We start from the raw sequence: 23,437 nt of genomic DNA on the forward strand, positions 1-23,437 counted from the left end.
GATTTGATCAGACAAGTCTAGGCCTGCTACAGTGCATTACCTTTTTTTTTTTTATTGGAATTGAAATTTTTATTGCCATTTTTATTTCATTTCCATAAAGATTCAATTAACAAGATCATATACAATGAAATTTTGTACTCTAAGTGGAAACCAAAGAGAAATTCTTAATGAAAAATATTATTTTATAAAATCAAAATGTTACTTTATTTCCTGATATCATAAGAAATCTATAATTTTCCGTGATTTCCCATCTTTGCAGCAGGGAATGGGTAGTTTATTAATTTAATGCAGAATATTTGACCTTAAAAAAATATTTTTAGTGAATATAAATGGAGTTTAGTCCTGATTGAAATCATAACTGTGTTGTTTTCTCCTTAAGCCAAACAGAGAACTTTTCATCTGTGATATTTGTCCTCCATGAACCTATGCCAAGGAAACATTACAAACATTATTTTGTAAATTGTAAAAACTTTTACTCATATATTTTCAAGCTGTGGGAGTTGCAACACTTAAATCTAGTTTGTTCAATTGACAAAGAATAAGTCAATATTAAATAAACCAATTTAGGTTTCCCTCTTGCTGCAGCGAAATGCAAAATACTGAATCCAGATAATCTAATATCGTTTTCAGAGATGCAATTCTTTTTTTTCTCTCTCTTATTATTATTATTTTTTTAAATAGCACATATACGAAAAGCAATAAATTTCAAAGCACACCTCAACAATTAGTTGTAGAACAGATTTCAGAATTTGGTATGGGTTTCAATTCCACAATTTTGGATTTTTACTTCTAATTGCCCTAAGATAATGGAGACTAATAGAAATATCAACGTAATGATTCAGCACTCATACTCACTTGTTAAACCCTGTCTTCTCTGTATTAACTCCACCATCACTGTTGGTCTTTCTCCCACTCTTTAGGGGTATTTGGGTTATGCCCATTCTAACTTTTTCATGTTGGAAGGGTCTGTCAATAATATGGGATAGGGGGATGGAACTAGTTGATATTCTGGAAAGGCTATCCCCTCTGCATTTCAGGACTTATCTGGTCCACGGTCCCATCTGGAGGTTGTAGGTTTCTGTAAAGTTACCCTAATGCATGGAGCCTTTGTAGAATCTTATATAACACCCTGGGTATTCTTTAGAATTAGCTGGAGTGATTTTGGTTGGGGTTTGGCAAGTTATGGTAGGTAGCTGTTGTGGGGCACACCAAAAGAGAGACGACACAAGTCAAAGCAATTTGCAAGCCAATTAGGAGTCTTTATTAGCCAGCTGGCGACTGCTTCAGAAACTCAAGAAGGAGGAATCAGAGAGCAGCCCCGAGGAGTTCTCAAGGGGGGCTTATAAAGGTAAAAACCACAAGCATATCCACAGAAGCAGAAAAAAGGACCTTATCTTTTTGAGCCACATCTTGGTTTGCAGCTGTAAGCAAGCAATCTTATCTACAGAAGCAGAGAAATGCACAATACATCCCATTTTTTAGTTTCTTAACAATGATTATTGTTCAATTTTTAACTCTTGGGAACTTCCCGCCCTGGATCTTGTGGCTCCGGATACCTTCTTGCTAGGGCCTGATTTATTGCTCCTGACCCCCCACAGTAGCAATGTCTAACTGAAGCTTGCATAAGGGTGACCTTCAGAGTAGCCTCTTGACTATTTGAACTCTCTTAGCTACTGATACCTTATTTGTAACACTTCTTTTCCCCGTTTTGGTCAGGATGACATTGTTGATCCCATGGTGCCAGGGCGAGGCTCATCCCTGGGGGTAATATCCCACGCAGTCAGGGAGACTTTAGTGTGCTACCTTTTGTGTGCATTTCCGCCCCCCACCCCAACCAAGTGGATGATGGGTTGGTCACTGGAGAGCACTTGATGAGCCAGATACATACAGAGGAATATAGTTTACAATTCACAAAGTGATTCTACCTAGATCCAACTTGATTAAGCTACAATAAGGCAACCATTTCAGCTCTGAAAATGCAGATGTTTTCTTTTTTAGCCCTGCCTCTGAGCTAGTTAATGAAGGGAACATATGGTATTCAGGAAACTCCTCTCATGTAGTGCCCTACTCCCTCACACACTGCCCACTTCTCATAGGCTTGACTTTAGGGGGCCTTGACTTAGTGAAAAAATACCAGGCTACCAGAGTCAGACTTCAAATGCTGGAGCTGTATAACTATAGGCAAGTGGTCTAACCTCCCTGGGTCTTGTCTTCTTTAAAATGCAAATGCTGGAGTCTCCTTCCCAGCACAGTTGTATGAGTTAACAGAGGGTAGCAGACCTGTGGGCACCTGGCATTACCTTTGGGTTTCTCTCTCCAGTTGGCTCCAGCCTACCTCTGGCTGCCAGTATCTGCATCTCTTTGCCTCTGAACTTCTCCAAGCAGCGGAAGGCTGCTCTGCCTGATAGGGAAGTGTTGGACAATTATTGCTCTTAACCCATGACTGATGGGGGATGGTGGGTGCATACCCCAGCTCCTTCTCTCTCCTGATGGTGAGAAACTCAGAAGCTTATGTTCAGTATGGCTCCCCGAGCTCCCCATTTGGATTAAGTTCCTGTTGTCAAGTTATATGCTTGACAACAAACCCCTTATTGGCTTTCCTCCCTTCCTTGTCTCCCTTCCCCTTCCCCCATTCATATTTCCTGGCATCATCTCCCATATAAACTGCTATACTCAGATCCTTTCCTCAGAGTCTGCTTCTGGGAAAATACAAACTAAGACAGTGTGATCATGTAGGCAAAGCACCTGTTCCAATTTGTAACTTAGTAAGTGCTCAGCAAACATCAGTTTCTTTTCCTTTCCCCATGGGTACCTTCATCAGGAAAGTGGGCCTGTCCCGATGCTCACATGAAGTGATTTTCCCCTCCCTTTGATGTTCTTCCAGCTTTTCATTAAGCCTTGGGCCTGTTCTCTCTTCCCACCCATCTTTTTGCCTCTGCTTTACTTTATGGGGAACCCACAGGGCAGTGCATGGGGGCAATTTTTAAGCAGCTGCCAGCATTCCTTAAGGTTATGTAGAATAATGATGACCACCGGGGCTCACACTATGACACTTCCATGCCTTATCTCACGAGTCCTAATAGCAGCCTTATGAGACGGCATCTTATGTCGGGTTTCCTATGAGCAGAGCCTGAGGTGGTGATTTTGTGCAACTGACTTTTAAGTGACATGTTCTTAGGAGAAGGAGAGCGAGGGAAGCAAGCTAGGGCAGGGGAAGAAGGTGAGCAAGAAAATGGTCTCAGCTAGAGTCCAGCCTCAGCCTGATCCCATGAGGAGCTTGAAGCATGCATCGCCCCGAAGGGTTGGTCCCATTGAATGACTGGCACGAAGGCCAGTCATTGGCTTAGGTTGTAGGGGGTGGTGCATGGGGGCTGAGCAGTCTTCTGGGCAAGTTGGCTTTTGTTTGGCCAAAGAGAGTTCTCCAGGGAGGGGATAGTTGTGCTATGTTATCAGCCATCCACTCACAGAGCTGGGGACAGGTGTACTGGCTGGTAAAGAAACTCTGGTACCCACAGTGGAGAGTTTTGCTCATTTTACAGAAAAATCTGAGCATTAGGACACTGAAAAAGCTTGCCAAGGCCACACGACACAGCTAATGAGTGACTTAGTCCAGGTCTGGCCAACCAAACCTTGTCCTTTGAAACACTGACCAGCCCACGTGTCAGAAAATGTCCTTTGTACTGTCCAGGGCTTCTTTCTTTTCTCCATCCCTGCTGCCATCCAGGGCTCTAGGAAGACAGCAACAGACAGCAGTCATTGAAGGGAAACACAAAATAACGCCACAGCTCAGTGTATTCTTCAGCCCTGCTGTTATTGTGAAGGTTAAAGGAGATGTGAGGTGCCCCCTCCAGTGGTGGACATATGGTGGGTGGGGCCAGAAGGGGCAGCCCGTTCATCTTCCTCTTCTGGGATGTCTTTTATCCCATGTCACCCCGGGTTCACCCAGTACTGGCAGGAAAACTCAGTCAGCTCACATCTAATGAGAATGCGTTCCTTCCTCTCTACCCAATAGAATCTTCTGGAAATTCAGACCTACGTCAATGTCCTGCAACAGATTATCCAAGCCACTCCTCAAGCGGTCGCCATTACAGGTGGCATGGGTGAGGTAAGGATCTGACCCGAGGCTGCAGGGGAGGCAAACCAGTCCTGGAGGGAACTCTCGGGCCTCCTGGCCTGAGACCCAGAGAAAGGCGTTGCGCAAGACTGGAGGGGCCATCCCATTTAGAATTCAGTCTTACGTTCTTCGATTCATACTGTGAACATTAGCATTTGGGCAATTGAGGACGTAAACCTGACCCTCATCATTTTCTTTGGTATTTCCGCTTGAGAAGGTTGGGACTGCCGTTTCTCATATACTTTATAAGACACTGCCACATGTTTGCCAAATTGGGTACCTCCCTACCAGCTCTGTATGAGAATTTCTGTTGTTTTGCAACTTTGCCAGCAATTGATAATGGCAGGTATTTTTTAAAAATATTTTTATTGGTAAATTTTCACACACATACATTCTGTACATGGTGTACAATCAGTGGCTCACAGTATCACCACATAGTTGTGTGTTCATCACCATGATCATTTCTTAGAACATTACATCATTTCAGAAAAAGAAATAAAAAGAAAAAAGAAAAACCTCATGCATACCATACCCTAACCCTTTCCTCTCATTGACCACTAGTATTTCCGTTTACCTAATTTATTTTAGCCTTTGTCCCCTCTATTATTGATTTATTCTTTTTTTAAACATTCATCTTTACTGCTAAACCAAGGTCATGCTAATTAAAACAATAACGTGATTCTCTGTTCTACCTATGACATTAGGAAAGGGTACAAATCATGATCATGCCAAATGTACCGCATTGGTGCCGGGTGTTAATAGTAGAATGGTAAATGGGGAAAAAACATTAAATGTAAACTGTGCACAGTAGTTAATAGTACACTTTTAATATTTTTATGTCAATGTAACAAAGGTACCACACTAATGCGATGGTATCAAAGCTGTATTTTTTGCATGATTTTCCTGTAAACCTAAAATTTCTATAAAACAATCTTTTAAAAAACACATATGCATAGAAAAAGGAAGATTGAAAAGATGTATACCATCTGGTATATATAGTATTTACCTTTGGATGGTGAGATCATAAGTAGTTTTACTTTTCTTCTGTATCATTTCTGTAATTTCCTATAATGAGGACAATTTAATTGAAAAATAAAAACAAATTTTTAAAATTCATGATCATACCCAGTACTAGTTATAGTGAGGTCAAAAGGGTGTCACTCTCCACTAGTGGTGTGCATAAATTGGTACAACCTTTCTGGAAGGCGGTTGGGCAATATGTTTCTTTGGCCCAGCAGTTCTGTTTTTTTGGGAATTCACCGAAAGAAAATAACAAGATGAGTATTTAGAGAGGTATATACAGAGGTATTCATCACAGCATTATTTATATGACATATAATTGAAAACAGCTTAAATGTTTGAAAAAAGGAAAGAAATTGGGTAAGTAGATTGTGTTTTTTTCGTACAAGGAAATATGGTGATCCTTTTTGACATGGGAGTGTTCATGCCTGCTGGATAAAAGAGGCTGGCTATATGCCAGTGTGATGGAATAATATATATATATATTTTTTTTAATTAAAAAAAAATTTTTAAGCATAACATACAAACATTCTTACCATATGATCATCTCATTCTTGGTGTATAATCAGTACTTCACAATATTATCACATAGTTGTATATTCATCACCATGATCATTTCTTAGAACATTTGCATCAATTCAGAAAAAGAAATAAAAAGAAAAAACTCGTAACATACCATTCTCCTTACCCCCCCCCATTGATTGCTAGTATTTCCATCTACTCAATATATTTTAGTCTTTGTTTCCCCTATTTTTTTCTACACCACTTAACACTCCCTTTCATTGATCACTAGCATTTCAATCTACTAAATTTATTTTAACATTTGTTCCCCCTATTATTTATTTATTTTTGATCCATTAGTTTTACTCATCTGTTGATAAGGTAGATAAAAGGAGCATCAGACACAAGGTTTTCACAATCACACAGTCACATTGTGAAAGCTATATCATTATACAATCATCTTCAAGAAACATGGCTACTGGAACATAGCTCTACATTTTCAGACAGTTCCCACTAGCCTGTCCATTACACCTTAACTAAAGTGATGATATTTATTTAATGTGTAAAAATAACCTCCAGGATAACCTCTGAACTTTGTTTGGAATCTCTCAACCATTGACACTTTATTTTGTCTCATTTCTGTCTTCCCCCTTTTGGTCAAGAATGTTTTCTCATTTCCTTGATACTGAGTCCCAGTTCATTCTAGGATTTCTGTCCCATGTTGCCAGGAAGGTCCACACCCTGGGAGGCATGTCCCACATAGAGAGGGGGAGGGCAGTGAGTTTGCTTGTCTTGTTGGCAGAGAGAGATGCCACATCTGAGCAACAAAAGAGGTTCCCTGGGAGTGACTCTTAGGCCTAATTTTAAATAGGCTTAACCTATGCTTTGCGGGGTTAAGTTTCATATGAACAAACCCCAAGATTGGGGGCTCAGCCTACTGCTTTGGTTGTCCCCACTGCTTGTGAGAATATCAGAAATTCTCCACACAGGAAGTTGAACTTTCCCCCTTTCTTGGCATTCCCCCAAGGGGACTTTGCAAATATTTTTTTATTCACTATTCAGATCACTTTGGGATTTATCAGGGCATCACTCTGGACAAACCTACAAAATATCATGCCTTACTCAAGGTTCCATGTACTTATGGCATTCAATTAAATTGTCCACATAAGTTATATTAGGACATGCACTAGTCCAATTATAAGTTTTGTACCAAATAAACATTTTTTGCTTTAGTCTTACACATAAGTTAAAGCTTTAAAATAAGAATTATGATCTATTTTCAACATCCTGCAATATTGACATTCCTTTGTTCTTCCTCATGCAAGAACATTTTTTTTTTTTTTTTTTTAAAGAGAGAGGGAGGAAGGGAAGGAAAGACAGAGAGAAGGAAGGAAGGAAGGGAAACATCTTTAAACATTTTCTTGTTTTATTGTATTTTGTTTGTTTGTTTGTTTTTTACATGGGCTGGGGCCGGGAATCGAACCGAGGTCCTCCGGCATGGCAGGCAAGCACTTTGCCCGCTGAGCCACCGCGGCCCGCCCCACAAGAACATTTTTTAATTTGTATGTTTAGTCACTATCATTGTACACTGTAGGCATTCCAAGATTATACCATCTCAGTCTTTATTGCTTATCTTTCCTTCTGATTTCATTTATGCCCCCAGCCCTCCTCCATCATTCTCACATTCAGCTTCATTCAGTGTACTAACACTGTTGTATTACGGTTAGGTAGTATTATGCTATCCATTTCTGAATTTTTACTATCAGTCCTGTTGCACAATCTGTATCCCTTCAGCCCCAATTACCCAATATCTACCCTATTTCTATCTCCTGATGGTCTCTGTTCTTAGCTGAAATTCCCCAAGTTCATTCACTAATGTTAGTTCATATCAGTGAGACTAAACAGTATTTGTCCTTTTGTTTCTGGCTAATCTCACTCAGCATAATGTCCTTAAGGTCCATCCATGTTGTTACCTACTTCATAACTTTATTCTGTCTTACAGCTGCATAATATTCCATTGTATGTATATACCACAGCTTGTTTACCCACTCGTCTGTTGATGGACATTTTGGCTGTTTCCATCTCTTTGCAATTGTAAATAATGCTGCTATAAACATTGGTGTGCAAATGTCCATTTATGTCCTTGCCCTCATGTCCTCTGAGTAAATACCTAGCAATGGTATTGCTGTCTCATATGGCAATTCTATACTTAGCTTCCTGAGGAACTGCCAAACTTCCTTCCACAGTGGTTGTATCATTTGACATTCCCACCAACAGTGGATAAGTGTGCCTCTTTCTCCATATCCTCTCTAACACTTGTCGTTTTCTGTTTTATTGATAATGGCCATTCTGCTGGGTGTGAGATAATATCTCATGTGGTTTTGATTTGCATTTCTCTAATAGCCAGGGAAGATGAGCATCTTTTCATGTGCCTTTTGGCCTTTTGTGTTTCCTCTTCTGAGAAGTGTCTGTTCATGTCTTTTGCCCATTTTGTAATTGGGTTGTTTATCTTTTTATTGTTAAATTGAACAATCTCTTTGTATATATTGGATACTAGACCTTTATCTGATGTATAGTTTCCAAATATTTTCTCCCAATGTGTAGGCTGTCTTTTACTTTCTTGACAAAGTTCTTTGATGCACAGAAGTGTTTATTTCGAGGAGTTCCCATTTATTTATTTATTTCTTCAATGCGCATGCTTTGGGTGTAAGATCTAAGAAACCACCTCCTATTATAAGATTTATAAGATATTTGCCTGCATTTTCTTCTAAAAGTTTTATGTTCTTAGATCTATTGTTTAAATCTTTGATCTATTTTGAGTTAATTTTTGTATAGGGTGTGAGATATGGATCCTCTTTCATTCTTTTGCATGTAGATATCTAGTTCTCTAGGCACCATTTTATTGAAGAGACTGTTCTCTCCCAGATAAGTTGGCTTGACTGCCTTATAAAAGATCAATTGTCTGTAGATGAGAAGTTCTACATCTGAACAATCTATTTGATTCCATTAGTAAGTATATCTATCTTTATGCCAGCACCATGCCGTTTTGCGCACTGTAGTTTTGTAATACACCTTAAAATCAGGTAGCGTGAGATCTCCGACTTCATTTACTTTCTCAGGATATTTTTAGATATTCGGGGCACCCTGCCCTTCCAGATAAATTTAGTCATTGGTTCTTATATTTCTGAAAAGTAAGTTTTTGGGATTTTAATTGGTATTGCATTGAATCTGTAAATCGATTTAGGTAGAATTGACATTTAACTATAGTTAGTCTTCCAATCCATGAACATGGTATGCACTTCCATTTATTTAGGTCTTCTGTGATTTCTTTTAACAATTCCTTGTAGTTTTCTTGTATAGGTCTTTTGCATCCTTAGTTAAATTTATTCCTAAATTGTAAATGGAATTTTTTTCTTGATTTCCCCTCAGTTTGTTCATTACTAGTGTATAGAAACACTACAGATTTTTGAGTATTGATCTTGTAACCTGCCACTTTGCTGTACTCATTTTTTAGCTCTAGAAGTTTTGCTGTGGATTTTTCAGGGTTTTTGATGTATGCTATCATATCATCTGCAAACAGTGAGAGTTTTACTTCTTCCTTTCCAATTTTGATGCCTTGTATTTTTTTTTCTTGTCTAATTGCTCTGGCTAGAATTTCCAACATGATGTTAAATAGCAGTGGTGATAGTGGACATCCTTGTCTTGTTCCTGATCTTAGGAAGCAAATTTTCAGTTTTTCTCCATTGAGGATGATGTTAGCTGATGATGACATATATCATCATCATATATGTTAGGATGATGTCATATTTTCCCTTTGTCATGTTGAGGAAGTTCCCTTCTATTCCTATCCTTTGAAGTGTTTTCAACAGGAAAGGATGTTGAATTTTGTCAAATGCTTTTTTCTGCATCAATCTAGATGGCCATGTGGTTTTTCTGCTTTGATTTGTTGATATGGTGTATTACATTAATTGATTTTCTTATGTTGAACCATCCTTGCATACCTGGGATGAATTCTACATGGTCATGGTGTATAATTCTTTTCATGTGGTGCTGGATTCGATTTACAAGAATTTTGTTGAGGATTTTTGCATTTATATTCATTAGAGAGATTGGTCTGTAATTTTCTTTTCTTGTAGTATCTTTGTCTGGCATTGGTATGAGGGTGACGTTGGCTTCATAGAATGAGTTAGGCAGCCTTCCCTCCTCTTCAATTTTTTTTGAAGAGTTTGAGCAGGATTGATACTAATTCTTTCTTGAATGTTTGGTAGAATTCATACATGAAGCCATCTGGTTTTGGACTTTTCTTTTTGGGAGCTTCTTAATGAGTAATTCAATTTCTTGTGATTGGTTTGTTGAGGTCGTCTATTTCTTCTCGAGTCAATGTTGGTTGTTCATGCCTTTCTAGGAAGTTGTCCATTTCATCTACATTGTTTATTACCATAAAATTGTTTATAGTATCATCTCATTACCTCCTTTATTTCTGCAGGGTCAGTGGTTTTGTCTCCTCTTCCATTTCTGATTTTATTTATTTACATCCTTTTTCTTTTTTTTTTTGTCAGCCTCGCTAAGGGTCCATCAATCTTATTGATTTTCTGATAAAACCAACTTCTGGTTTTGTTGATTTTCTCAACTGTTTTCATGTTCTCAATTTTATTTATTTCTGCTGTAATCTTCATTATTTCTTTCCTTTGGCTTGCTTTGGTGTTAGTTTTCTGTTCTTTCTCTAGCTCTTCCAAGTGAACAGTTAATTCCTTGATTTTTACTCTTTCTTCTTTTTTGATGTAGGCATTTAGGGCAATAAATTTCCCTCTTAGCACTGCCTTTGCTGAATCCCATAAATTTTGATATGTTTTGTTTTCATTTTCATTTGCCTCAAGATATTTACTGATTTCTCTTGTAATTTCTTCCTTGACCCACTGGTTGTTTAAGAGTGTGTTGTTGAGCCTCCATGTATTTGTGAATTTTCTGGCCCTCTGCCTATTAATGATTTCCAACTTCATTTCTTTGTGATCTGAGAAAGTGTTTTGTATGATTTCAATCTTTTTAAATTTATTGAGACTTGCTTTGTGACCCAGTATATGGTCTATTCTTAAGAATGATCCATGAGCACTCGAGAAAAAGGTGTATCCTGCTGTGGTGGGGTGTGATGTTCTATAGATGTCTGTTAAGTCTAGCTAATTTATTGTATTATTCAGATTCTCTGTTTCTTTATTGAGCCTCTGTCCAGATGTTCTGTCCCTTGATGAGAGTGGAGAATTGAAATCTCCAACTATTATGGTAGATATGTCTATTTCTCTTTTCAGTGTTTGCCTCATGTATTTTGGAGTACTCTGGCTTGGTTCGTAAATATTTATGATTGTTATGTCTTCTTGTTGAATTGTTCCTTTTATTAATACATAGTGTCCTTCTATGTTTCTTTTAATTGTTTTACATATGAAGTCTAATTTGTTGGATATTAGTATAGCTACTCCTGCTCCTTTCTGATTGTTTTTGGCATGCTATATCTTCCCAACCTTTCCCTTTCAACCTATATTTATCCTTGGGTCTAAGATGTGTCATTGTAGACAGCATATAGATGGGTCCTGTTTTTTAACCCATTCTGCCAGTCTATGTCTTTTGATTGGGGAGTTTAATCCATTAACATGCAGTGTTATTCCTGTAAGGGCAGTACTTTCTTCTGCCATTTTGCCTTTTGGATTTTATATGTCATATCTAATTTTTCTTTTTCTTTTTTTGTTTTTTACCTTTACTGATAGTCTTCATTTCTACACTCTTCTCCACACCTCTGTCTCCTCTCTTTTCCTGTCTGTCTCTAGTGCTCCCTTTAGTATTTCTTGCAGTGCCAGTGTCTTTGTCACAAATTCTCTCAGTGATTTTTTGGTCTAAAAATGTTTTAATTCCCCCTTCATTTTTGAAGGTATTCCCTGAAGGTGAGATCCAGCAGGTTGAAAGACTTATCTATAAGCCTCTGGACTCTGTGTTTTTCCTATCCTGCCCAGTATATGTGGTGCTTGTCTGCCTGTGGGTCCCAACAGCATAAGGTGATGTGGTACCTTTAACATCAGCAGACTCTCCCTGCTAGGGGCGTGGTTGAGACAGAGGAGAGGTTGTAGGCTGGCTTTAATGGCTTCAGTTTTCCAGACTCTGGGGTCTGAATTCCTTGAGGGAGGGATTCCACCTGAGCTGAGCCCCATCCCTCTCCTGGGGAAGGCACACCCTGCAGACAAACTCTCAAACAAGCTTAATTCTGCCCATGCCTGGGGCAGTTGGAGCCTGAGAAGCCCTACAGCTGTATCCAAAGAGCAGTCAAGCTGTAGAAACACTGCCACAAAAAAGAAAAGGAAAAAATCCTTTTCAGAGTAGGACCCCCATTCCTCAGGTTTGCCAAGCGAGAGCTTAAGTTGGTATGTTGCTCTGTGTATCTCCAGGTCGTATATGCCCCGTCCTTTCCTTCAGGGCTCAGACCCTTTCAAGCATTTTGTGCTATCTGATCCAAAAAAACCTCTCTCTCTCTTGTTTTTTCTCTTTTTCTTTTTCCATCAGCGCTGCCATCTCTGCACCAGGTCAAAAACCAGCAACCTCAGCTTTTACTCAAGGTTCAGCTGAGCTGGGAGCCTATTTTTAGTAGTCAGAATATGTTAATTAATTCCACAGTTGGACCTTGGTTGTGCTCAGCCCCTGCTGCTGGTAAAATCTCTTTCCTTTCCCCTCTGGGGAGCAGCCTGTGGGGGAGGGGCACCGGCCAGCAGGGCTCGGGGAACTCACAGTTCTGGGTGGGCTTGCATCTGGTCCAGCTTGTCCAGACTGGGGTACGCTGTGTGTCTGGTCACTGACATGGGCCCAGCAGTTGTTCTGTACTGTTCCTGGCTATTTACTAGCTGCTCTGGAGGATGAGCTAAATCTCCTTCCTCACTAAGCTGCCATCTTGGCTCCCCCCTATTATTCTTTATCCATATTTTTTTGTACTTGTCTGTCCATATGTAGATAAAAGGAGCATCTGACACAAGGTTTTCACAATCACAGAGTCACATTGTAAAAAATTACATCTTTATACAGTCATCTTCAAGAATCAAAGCTACTGGAACACAGCTCAACAATTTCAGGTACTTTCCCTCCAGGCACTCCAGTACACCATAAACTAAAATGGGATATCTATATAATGCATAAGAATAACTTCTAGGATAACCTCTCGACTTTGAAATCTCTCAGCCACTGAAACTGTATTTTGTCTCATTTCTCTCTTTCTCCTTTTGGTCAAGAAGGCTTTCTCAATCCCTTGATGCCGGGTCCTGGTTTATCCAAGGATTTCTGTCCCATGTTGCCAGGGAGATTTATATCAAGGAGTCATGTCTCACGTACGGGGGAGGGCAGTAAGTTCACCTGCTGAGTTAGTGTCATGGTCAGGTTCACGTGTCAACTTGGCCAGGTGGTGGTACCTGTTTGTCTGGTTGAGCAAGTGCTGGCCTGTCTTTTGCTGTGAGGACATTTCAGAGAATTAAATCATGATCGTGCTGGCTGTATCCACAGCTGATTCCATTTGTAATTAGCCAAGGGGAGTGTCTTCTTTAATGAGCAATGCTTATTCTAATTACTGGAAGCCTTTTAAGGAGGATTCAGAAGAGACAGGTTCTCTTCCTGCTTTGGCCTGGTGAGTCTCTCCTGTGGAGTTCGTCCAGACCATCCAACAGAATTATCAGCTTCACAGCCTGCCCTACAGATTTTGGACTCTACGTTCCCACAGTTACATGAGACACTTTTTATAAATTTTATATTCATGAATATTTTCTGTTGATTCCATTTCTCTAAAGAATCCTAAACAGTTAGCTTAGAGAGAGAGGCTGCATCTGAGCAATGAAAGAGTCTCTTGGGGTGACTCTTAGGCCCAATTTTAAGTAGGCTTAATGACAGGTTTTTTTTTGCTTTTGTTTTATTGTTTTTATTGTAATAAATATGGCTGTATTTTAAAATTTGCACTTCTTTAATGAATGATGATATTGAGCTTATTTTCATGTGCTTATTTGACCTTCAGATATCTTCTTTGTTGAAGTATCTGTTCAAAAATGTTTAAATTTTATTTAATATTTTTATTGTAAAAACTTAACATACAAACATACAAACATTCTTGACATACAAACATTCCATACGTGATGTATAATTAATGGCTCGCAATATCATCACATAGTTGTGTACTCATCACCATGATCATTTTTTAGAACATTTGCATCACACCAGCAAAAGAAAGAAAAAAGAGAAAATTCATACACAACATACCCCTTAACCCTCCCTCTCATTGACCACTAGTATTTCAGTCTACTCTATTTATTTTAACCTTTGTTCCCCCTATTAGTTGTTTATTTTTATACATATTGTTTACTCATCTGCCCATACTGTAGATAAAAGGAGCATGAGACACAAGTTTTGACAATCATACAATCACATTATAAAAGCTATAATATTATACAATCCTCTTCAAGAAACATGGCTACTGGAACATAGCTCTGTAATTTCAGGTACTTCCTTCTAGCCACTCTAATACACCATGAACTAAAAAGCATATCTTCATATGCATAAGAATAACCTCCAGGATAACCTCTCTACTCTGTTTGAAATCTCTGAGCCACTGACACTTTGTTTTGTCTCATTTCTCTCTTCCAGCTTTTGGTCGATAAGGTTTTTCGCAATCCCTTGATGCTGGGTCACGGCTCATCCCAGGATTTTTGTCCCATGTTGCCAGGGAGATTTACACCCCTTAGAGTCATGTCTCACATAGGTGGGGAAGGGCAGTGAGTTCACTTGCCGCGTTGGCTTAGAGAGAGATGTTGCACATCTGAGCAACAAAAGAGGTGTTAAGTTCTTTTGCCGATTTTTTTTTTAGTCTTGTTTATTTTATTTCCGTTATCAGCTTGACCATAAATTTTGAATGAAGCACCTCAAGCAATTAGTGAATCTGTTTTCAAGTATGGATTCTGACAATGATTATCTGAGTCTGTGGGGTGAAGACTATTTGAAAAGATAAAGGTTATTGAAGCTGATTTTTAAAAGGTAAAGATTTGGATGCACAGCATTATTCCCAAGAATATGCTCCAAATCTCTTAGTTCTCCAGCTGTTCAGCAGGATATTAACATATTTTACCCTTATGTTGTTTGTAAAGTTTTGTGATGCATTATACGATACCTATAAACTACACCAAAAGGGTGCAAATAAAAAATGCAACTGTGCCGCTCTTCCAGAGATTGTCGTAGTTTGGGAAAAGTTTGGTGGACTGGTCAAATGGTAATGTTCTGCTAGTTTGGTGAGGACGGCCTAGGATAGTAGTTTGCAACCTTGCCTACACTTGGAGTCCCTAAGAAATGTGCTGAGGCCAAGCCCCAACTCAATTCCTGCCTCTCCAGAAAGGCAGAGAATTTCAGGCACTTCCAAGTTGCAGTATGAGAACAGGTGGGCTAGGATAGCTGGTTGGTTGACATTTTGTTTGTTTGCTTGTTTAAACTTAATTGTTTTTTTATATCAAAGTTAAAGAAACCCCAATTTTGCTTTAGAATACATCTTTGAACTTGGCTAACTGACATTAGAGAGTCTGGAAAGTGGCTTTTTTTTTCTTTAGACTTCACAGGGACATTCTTGTCCCAGTTGCCCACCAATTACCACTCAGATTCCTGCTCTCTTTAATTACTGTGACCGAGGTTGCTACAGAAAGCTTAAAATATTTTTTCCTAAACCTTAATTTTCTTTGTCAGAAATTCCCTTCCAAGAAGACACCTTCTTTTCGTTTTTCAAACTTACTTTTTCCCTCTAATTCAAAGGTGTTTTGCATCAGAGCACATATTTCGAATCATATAATCTCTTCCCTTGTAACAAAATTCAACGTTGTAAGAACACAGAGACCGTCCAGACCTATTTCAATATCACTGAGTCAGCATCGGCTGGGAACTTGCTAGAAATGCAGACTGCCCAGCTCCCTCTCAGCCCTCCTGTGTCGGAATCTGCATTTTAGCAAGATCCCCAACTGATTCATATGTAGCTTAGAGTTTGAGAAGCACTGATAGAGAAAACATCATGCTCTTTATCAATCTTAGCTAAGGAATTCTAAATATGAGTTAGATGGTTGCTTTCAGGTTTGTTCCATCGACTCTGGTTACTGTGCTAGAAAATGTCTGAGTCATTTTTTTGCACAAATGAGGTAGGCTGGTTACCATGTCAGTAAAGCAGTCAAGTCAGTGTCACAGTCAAAGGCAACTGGGACCCACCTCTGGTTAATAAAATTGGGCTGATACTTCCTTCAATGGTTGAGAGTACATGCCGTGGAGAACCGTGGGGCGTTTCAGCGAGAGGGTAGGGGAGAAACTTGCTGTGGGGTTTGCATCTGTGCTGGGGAGGGGTCCGTGAGCAGGGGGTGCTCTCAGAAGGAGGGGGACAGTCCTGTGAATAAGTGTCTCAGAGGTAGGAGGATGGAGTGTGGCTGAGGTGGTTGTTGTGAAGAAGCAGCAGCATCCTTGCTAAGAGGCAGAGTGGGAATTTGAACCTTTTGGTGGCTGGTCTTTTTGTCTGCACTCACACACCATTCCAGAGTAGTCTCGTTTTTTGGTCCCATTCCCCCAGATCCCAGGATGACATCTTCCAATGATGGTGGCATTGTTTCTAAGTAGGGAGTGCCCAGTCCTAGCTGAGTGTCAGGCCAGCTGCTAGCTGCTAGCTATCGGGCTGTTTGGCTTCCTTTTCAATAAGTATTAATAAAAAACTTTTTCATCATCTTTTTTATTGAACATGCATAGGTAAAATAAAAACCGGCATGAAATTCATAAAAATACAATGCTGCTATGCACTTTATTCCAATTCCATCCTTTCGCCCTGTGTAAGGCACCCCGTGGGCAGGGGTGGGGCAGGATGTAAAGGTGACCCCAAGCTCAGCAGCGGGGAGAGGCGGGGCCCCAGGAGAGGGGCTTGCACCTGGTGGGAGGTGCTAAAGCACAGTTGCACTTTGCTATCTCCGGAGGCTACAGGCCTAGAATTTGCATATTTGTAGATTCCCCCATATATTAGTAACCCAGGACATGAAGTCCCTTCTGCTCCCTGCCCCCCCTTGTCTGTACATCTTTGAGGCAGGGTGACAGGGGCTGAGAGGCAGAGAAACAGAGAATGAGAAACACAGGGAGCTAGAGACACAAAAAGAGAGACCAGTGCCCCCATGCACCGAGAAGCACAGGAGTGAATAGATGTGAGGATGACAAGGAGCGCTGCAGCTCAAGTCCCGAGTCCCACCTTCTCCACATGGTCGGGTCACAGGAGCCTTGTTTCCTTCCTTTCCTTGCCCTTCTGCTCTAGCTCTTCTCTGCATCTGAGCGTTTGCTCTGGTCGTGTTGCAGAGTATTTGAAGGGAGGGAACTGCCTTGGATGTGTGGGCTTGAGCAGGGAAAGCACTTGGGTGTATTTTAGTTTTTTTTTTATTTTGCTGGCTTTGAGTCAGCATGCTCGGTATCAGAAATTACTATTCTGAGGCAGTCAGGCTTTTGGGAAGCAATTTAGATATTTCTGGATAGGCAGGGAGGATGGTTGGGAAAGGGGTGCCAGCTTGGCTGAGCGTGGAGAGGTTGAGGGAGGATTTTCCCTTCCTCCTGAGGAGTGTTGATGGGGCAGTGTGGCCGCTTTTCCCAGGCTTCCTGCTTCCTTTCCATCCTTTCTGTCCCTGCTGGCCCTACGTTGAGCTGCAGGGAAGTCTTAGTACAAGCCCAGAGTACAAACTATCCATGCTGTCTTGCACAGACAGAGAATTAGAGCCAAACAAAATCCCACACCTTCCACGTTTTCCTTCTCATAGAGGATAAATTGAGGTTTTGAGAGGTCAAATACCTTAGCCAAAGTCCAGAGCCTCTTCTTAGCCAGTTCGTAGCACAGCCAGATCTAAAGCTTGAGTCTCCTTGACACTTACGCTCATGTGTTTTGCACTAAAGAAGCATTTGATAATTGAGACTTGGAAGAAAGACAAGGTGAAAAGGTAGTAGCAGTGGTCGTGGTGGGCCCCTGCCTTCTTCTCCCTTTTCCTCTCTTGGATTTCCTCGGATGTTGAAGAGTGTGGGTGAGTGCTAAGTCTTGACTTCTTTGTATAGGAGAAGCTCCTGACCGAGCGCAGAGTGACTGTCCTGAAGAATGAGCTGGAGGAGAGCCAGGGAGTCCTGTCCCACCTGCAGGCCCAGAGGTCTAAGCTGCAGGCCGAGGTATGTCCACCACCTTGCTTCCTGCCGCTTGCTGCTAGTGACATCATGTGTGTGAGTGCCAGAAGGTTAAACTGGGTTTTATAAAACATTTGTTGAAGTGCCACAGATGGAAAAGTGCACAAGTATCCAGCCTGAGGCTTTTTTGCCAACTATGTACCCAGCACTCAGATCAAGAAAGAGAACATTCTGTGGATGACCAGATATCCTGATTTGCCTGGGTCTGGTGGGTTTCCCAGGAGGCAGGACTGTCAGTGCTAATACTGGAAAAGTCCGGGCATTTGAGTCAGGCGGTCACCCCAGTTCCCCAGGAGTTCTTCTCATGCACCCCTTTGAGTCAACATTCTCCCCCACCCCCCGCCCCGGCCCAGGGTAGTGCTGTCTTGATTTCTGTTACAATTGATGCTTTTTGCCCATGCTAGACTCAGATTAAGAGGAAATGGGCACAAACTGGGATTTTAATTCTCCACTTGCTCAAATCTGTGCTTACTGTTTCTCTTCCCATGACCTTAAAAATCTCTGCTTTGCAATTTGATGACAAACCAGGAAGAGTGCTTGTGTTGGTAGTTGATTTTTGCCTATAGTCAGAACTTTGTCTGAGTCAAATATCTCATTTCCATCCCTTCTTTGCTGTGATGAAGGCTTGCTCGGAAAACCAAACTCAACAGAAAAGCTCAGTCCTGTTTTTGTGACCTTCCTTCTTGGTTCATGAGTTTTCCGGTTTGTTCTCCTTCATTCCTTCTGGTGCTCTTTCTGGTGTCATGGTGCACCTGGCTTAGAACACTGCACCTTCATATGGTTGGGTAACTGCATTTTCCAGATAAAAAAAAAATTGATGTTTGGTTTAACAAGTATGTGTAAGGGAGGGGAAGGAGAAGAAAAATTTAAAAACTCGGACTCTCACCAAAAATCTAGAACATTTGACCATTATATGCTATTTTTGATTAAAAAAATCAAAATTGTCTTAAAAGTCATGTCTAAACATGATAGCTTATCATAGCTATCTGGTGTCCTCCAGATGTGCTCAGGATCTCATTGTGGGGCCTTAGAGTAAGAATCCTAATTTCCACCCCCAGTGCACACTAGCTCTGGGATCTGGGCTCTTGCAGTGGTCACCTTAGTTAGAGATCACGGCTCCAGAAAAGGACTCCTGTCCTTAAACTTGTTCTTCTCATGTGAATAGACGATGGCTCAGGGACCAGATGCCTCAATGGTAGTGTGTGGATTCTTCTGAGGCCCTGAAAGGATAGAAGGAAGGGATGTGTGTTTGGGCCTGTGTGCACCCATGAATGTGTGTGTGTGTATGTGAATATATGAGTATATATCTGTGTTTGCACATGTGAGTATGCATGTGTGAGTGTGTATGTGTGCAGATGTGTATAAGTGAGAATGCATATATATGTACCTGTGTGGTTATATGTATGTGTGTACACGTGAGTGTGAACGTGTGTAGTGTGTATAAGTGTGCATATGTATGTGACTGTGCATGTATGTGTGCAAGCACGTGAGTGTGCATATATGATCGTGCATGTGTATGATTGGAAAAGTGGGAAGCAAGACCATTCATGGTCCTAGAGACCATTGTTTATCAAATCTCAAGTTATAACTCATTATTGGGTTACAAGATCAATTCAGTGGAATTGCCCGACGTTAAAAAAAAATTGACTATACTCAAGTAAAATAGAATAAGAAAGAACAGAATACATTGCAAGTAAAAAGATAGGATTTGTTTGTGAAACCTTTGTTTCCGTATACCTTTATATGTATATTTGAACTATGTATGTGTTTGAATGTGTACACTTATTTGTGTGATGTGTATGGCTTGCAATCATGCAGTGTGTTTCCTCTTGTGGTCATAATGCTGAAGCTGAAAAACACTGCCCTAGACTGAGAAAGGTGGAAGGCCAGCCTCACCTGATAAACTCCAGTTCCAAGGCAGAAAGAAAGTTCTTCTTTCTTTATGTATGTTTGTGTAGTTGTTGAATGTATAAATAGATTTCATAACGAATTGACCTGGTTTCTGAGACTATGAAACAAAAGCTCTGGTTGGTCACACATTTCTACTCTCAGTTGCTGCAGAAAGACTTGCTAGTCTTACTCAGATGCTGTTGTCAGTCTAAAGCAGGGATCCGGACCTTCTCTTTGTGCCGCCCTCCCTCTGGCAAGGGTCTGGTGAAGCCCACAGGTCCCTTCTTAGAAAAATATCATTAAAGACAAAATAAAGTAGATAGGATTAAAAAGAAACCAATTTATTGTACTGAAATGCAGGTGTCAAAATACTACAAAACCATTTCTGATGGAATAATATATGTGCTTTATTAAGTAACGTGATATACAAGTGGGTATGTTAGAACACAAGTCATACTTGTTTTCTATTGTTGCCATAATGAATTGCCACCAACTTAAGGGCCTAAAATAACATCTAGTTCTGTAGATTGGATGTCTGGACAGTTTTGGTTGGTTCTCTGCTCTGGGTTTCATGAGGCTGAAATAAGGGTGCAGACCTTATCCAGGGGGCTCTGGGGGAGAATCTGCTTCCAGGCTTGTTCATGTGGTTGGCAGAATTCAACTCTGTGAGGCCATCAGGCTTAGTACCTTGCTTCTTTGCTGGCTGTTGGCCAAGAGTCATTCTCAGTTTCCAGAGGTCACCCACATTCCTTGGCTCATGGTCCCCTCCCTATTCTTATTCATGAAATCCTTCTTATGCAATCAAAATCTCTGACTTCTACTTCTGCTGCATCTTTCTGACATCCTTTCCTGCCTTCCTCTTCTGCCTTTATGGGCTCATGTGATTAGGGATAATGCAAAATAATCTCCCTATTTTTTTCATCTGCTTTATAACCTTAATTACATCTGTAAAGCTCCTTCTGCCATGAAACGTGACATATTTGTGGGTTTAACACCAACGGGCAAAGGTCTCAGGAACCACAATATTGCCAACTGCACGGCTCTAATTGAAACCACAGTGGGCTGGGTCCACCCCAGAATTTCTGACTCAGCAGGGACCACACTTTGAGAACCACTGCTGTAGAGGTGGGTCCCAGGTTGGCCAGAATGCTGGACTTCCTGGGAGGGCTTGGGCCCTCCAGAGCCTAGTTCAAAGGAATGTTCACAGTTGGCTTTTTGCTGGTTTGGAAGGATTTTAGTGGCTTAATGGAGTAGCTAAGCTTAAACCAAAGGCCATACTGTGATGTGGGGTGGGGGTGGGAGGTACCAGCCTGGCAGGGCTGAGGCAGCTGGTTCTGCCTGTGGTGGGGACTTTTGATGCTTCCAGAACCTTCCATAGCAGGGGTCTCAGTGTGCTTCCTGGACCAACAGCATGAATATCACCTGTGGGCACGATAGAAATGCAGCTTCTCAGGCCCCGTCACAGCTTTCCTGGATCAAGAGCACTGGGGACAGGGCACGGCCATCTGTTTTAATAGGCCCCTGGACAACGATGCACACTCAAGTTTGTGGCTGCTGGACCCCGGGATGGAAGGAACAGCAGCCCAGTTGGAGCCCCTTTCCTCCTTCAGTGAAGCCGAGTGTAGGCTGCTTGTAAGACCCCTGCAGATGGTGCTTCTTAAAGCCTCAAGGAGAAGGGTGGGCAATTCAACCTCGCTCAATTGCAGGGACTGTCAGTTTCTGTGACAGGGAAGTGAAAAAAGACACAGTAACTGCAACCTCTGACCGCCTAGGTATAGTTTCTTATGTAAGTCCCTTGGCACCATCTAGTGGTAGATTTTGGAAAAATGGTGTAGTGAGGACACTTGGAGACATCACTTGAATTCTTGTTTCCCTTCTTAAAAAGACTTTGGACCCAAAGGCCTCTGGGGGCCCAGCCCCAGTGGGTGCTCACTGTCCCGCAGCTCTCCTGGGTCGCCGTGGACCCATGCTGTGCATGGGCGAGCCCACTGCTATAATGCTTGAGCATTTACTCTTCCCTTTAGTGTCTGGTGCCAAGTCGAGTACAGTGTGGTTCCTGCTCCCAGCTGCTGTCAACCTCATAGGAGAGACAGATGTAAATGGTCCAAACAGAAAGCCTGCAGTCGCCCTCCACCCTGAATTCAGGGTTTGCAGCACAGCCCATAGCCCCACCCTGCCTCTCTCTTCAGTGCCAGTGACCCTGGGCTGTTTGGGAGCTGCCCCCTCTTCTCCTCTTCCTCTCCTGTCCCCTCCTGAGATCTCCAGCCCCTGCCCCTTGACTCATCCCTTTACGTCTTCCTGGAAGTCCTTTTTCTCTGCTGAGAAATTTTTCAATGCCCTGGGCTGGCCCCACCCTCTCCTGGAACCCTCTTTGACTGACCTCTGCACTGCAGGGCCTTTCTGTGGCTCTCTGATGCTTGGGCGTGTCTCTATAACTGAACAAAGGTCCGGGGCTCCTGCCCGCCTCTCTGGACTGTGAGCTCTGAGAGGGAGGGTCCCTTCTCCTCCAGTAACCTGGGAGCTGGCGGAAGTGGGGTTCTTATTATCTCTCCTGAACAAACCCCCTTCTGATGAATAGTTTAACTAATCGAGCTATACAAACCCCATTAGTGTAGAAATAACTCAAGCTTTGTTACACCCAGCCATCACTTGGCTTCGGGGAGCTGTGGAATTGTGGGTGATTCTGCAGAATCATGTGGCGCTTCAGCGGCCAGTCAGAGGTGGGAGGTGCCTTCAAGTCAGGTCACTGACCCACCTCTCAGGGCTGCAGTTCTCCTGCCACGCTCCATCAGAGGATGTCCGGCCTTTAAAACGTGCATACTTCATGCAAAAACAAAAATAAAACAATGAGCAGACATCAACAGCAAAAAAACAAACAAAATGCCAACTTGCGATATATATATTTATATAGATCTTACTTTCCCTGTAGGGTAGAAAGATTACCGATGACATTTTCCTCGTCTCTCATTTCCCAGTTTGTGACAAAACCCCACAGTGGTCTATTTACAGTGAAGAGGTTTGAGAGAAAACACTAAGGGAGGTGCCTGGGTGGGGAGTCACCCCAGCTCCGCTGTGCTTTTGGGGGGATCACTGCCCTCCCGCAGGGGCCCGGGCAGGGGTGCGTGGTGGTGAGTTTTCCAGGGACCTGCTCGGCTGCCGGGGAGATGCTGAGGAGGGAGGGCTGTGGCTGCAGGAAGGGGCTCACAGCTTGCACAGGTGCCTTTGAATCCTTCTGTGATATTTATGGCAAGTCACTGTGCCTGCATGCCTCAGTTTCCTCATCCGTAAAGTGAGAATAATAACAATCCCTTCCTCCTAAGGGTGATGTGGGGTTGATGAGTCGACCCCTGTTAGCACAGGGTATACCCTCGTTAACACTCTCCCCACTCCAGACTAGAAATCCTGACCCGAAGGTCCACAGAGTTTCTTTATCCATAACTTAATCGTTATTGTGGAACATGCACATATGTCTAAAAGAGAGGGAACAGTCTAACGAATGCCCTTGCCCCATGTCCATGTTCAGCAGCCATCTACATGTGGCCTCTCTCACCTCCTCTGCAACTCCCACTGCCCCTAGACGTCCTGTCATCTCGTCCAGCCATATTTCAGTGTGTAGCTCTAAAAGATGATGGGTTTATAGAACATAAACCCATCTTTACAAATTAACAATAATTTTTTCATATC

The 23,437-nt window shown here is 41.8% G+C and overlaps 1 protein-coding gene across 1 annotated transcript in view; it reads left to right on the plus strand.

Annotated features, from left to right (window-relative positions):
* The window catches only part of BFSP1 (beaded filament structural protein 1), a 49,618-nt gene that overhangs the window by 17,256 nt on the left and 8,925 nt on the right, over positions 1-23,437 (plus strand). Inside the window, exons 4-5 of the mRNA XM_077160919.1 lie at positions 4,013-4,105; positions 17,741-17,848. Coding sequence (XP_077017034.1) covers positions 4,013-4,105; positions 17,741-17,848 — 201 coding nt within the window. The remainder of the gene's footprint in view (positions 1-4,012; positions 4,106-17,740; positions 17,849-23,437) is intronic.

The sequence above is a fragment of the Tamandua tetradactyla genome, chromosome 1 (assembly GCF_023851605.1).
Source record: "Tamandua tetradactyla isolate mTamTet1 chromosome 1, mTamTet1.pri, whole genome shotgun sequence".
In the NCBI taxonomy this organism is placed as follows: Eukaryota; Metazoa; Chordata; class Mammalia; order Pilosa; family Myrmecophagidae; genus Tamandua; species Tamandua tetradactyla.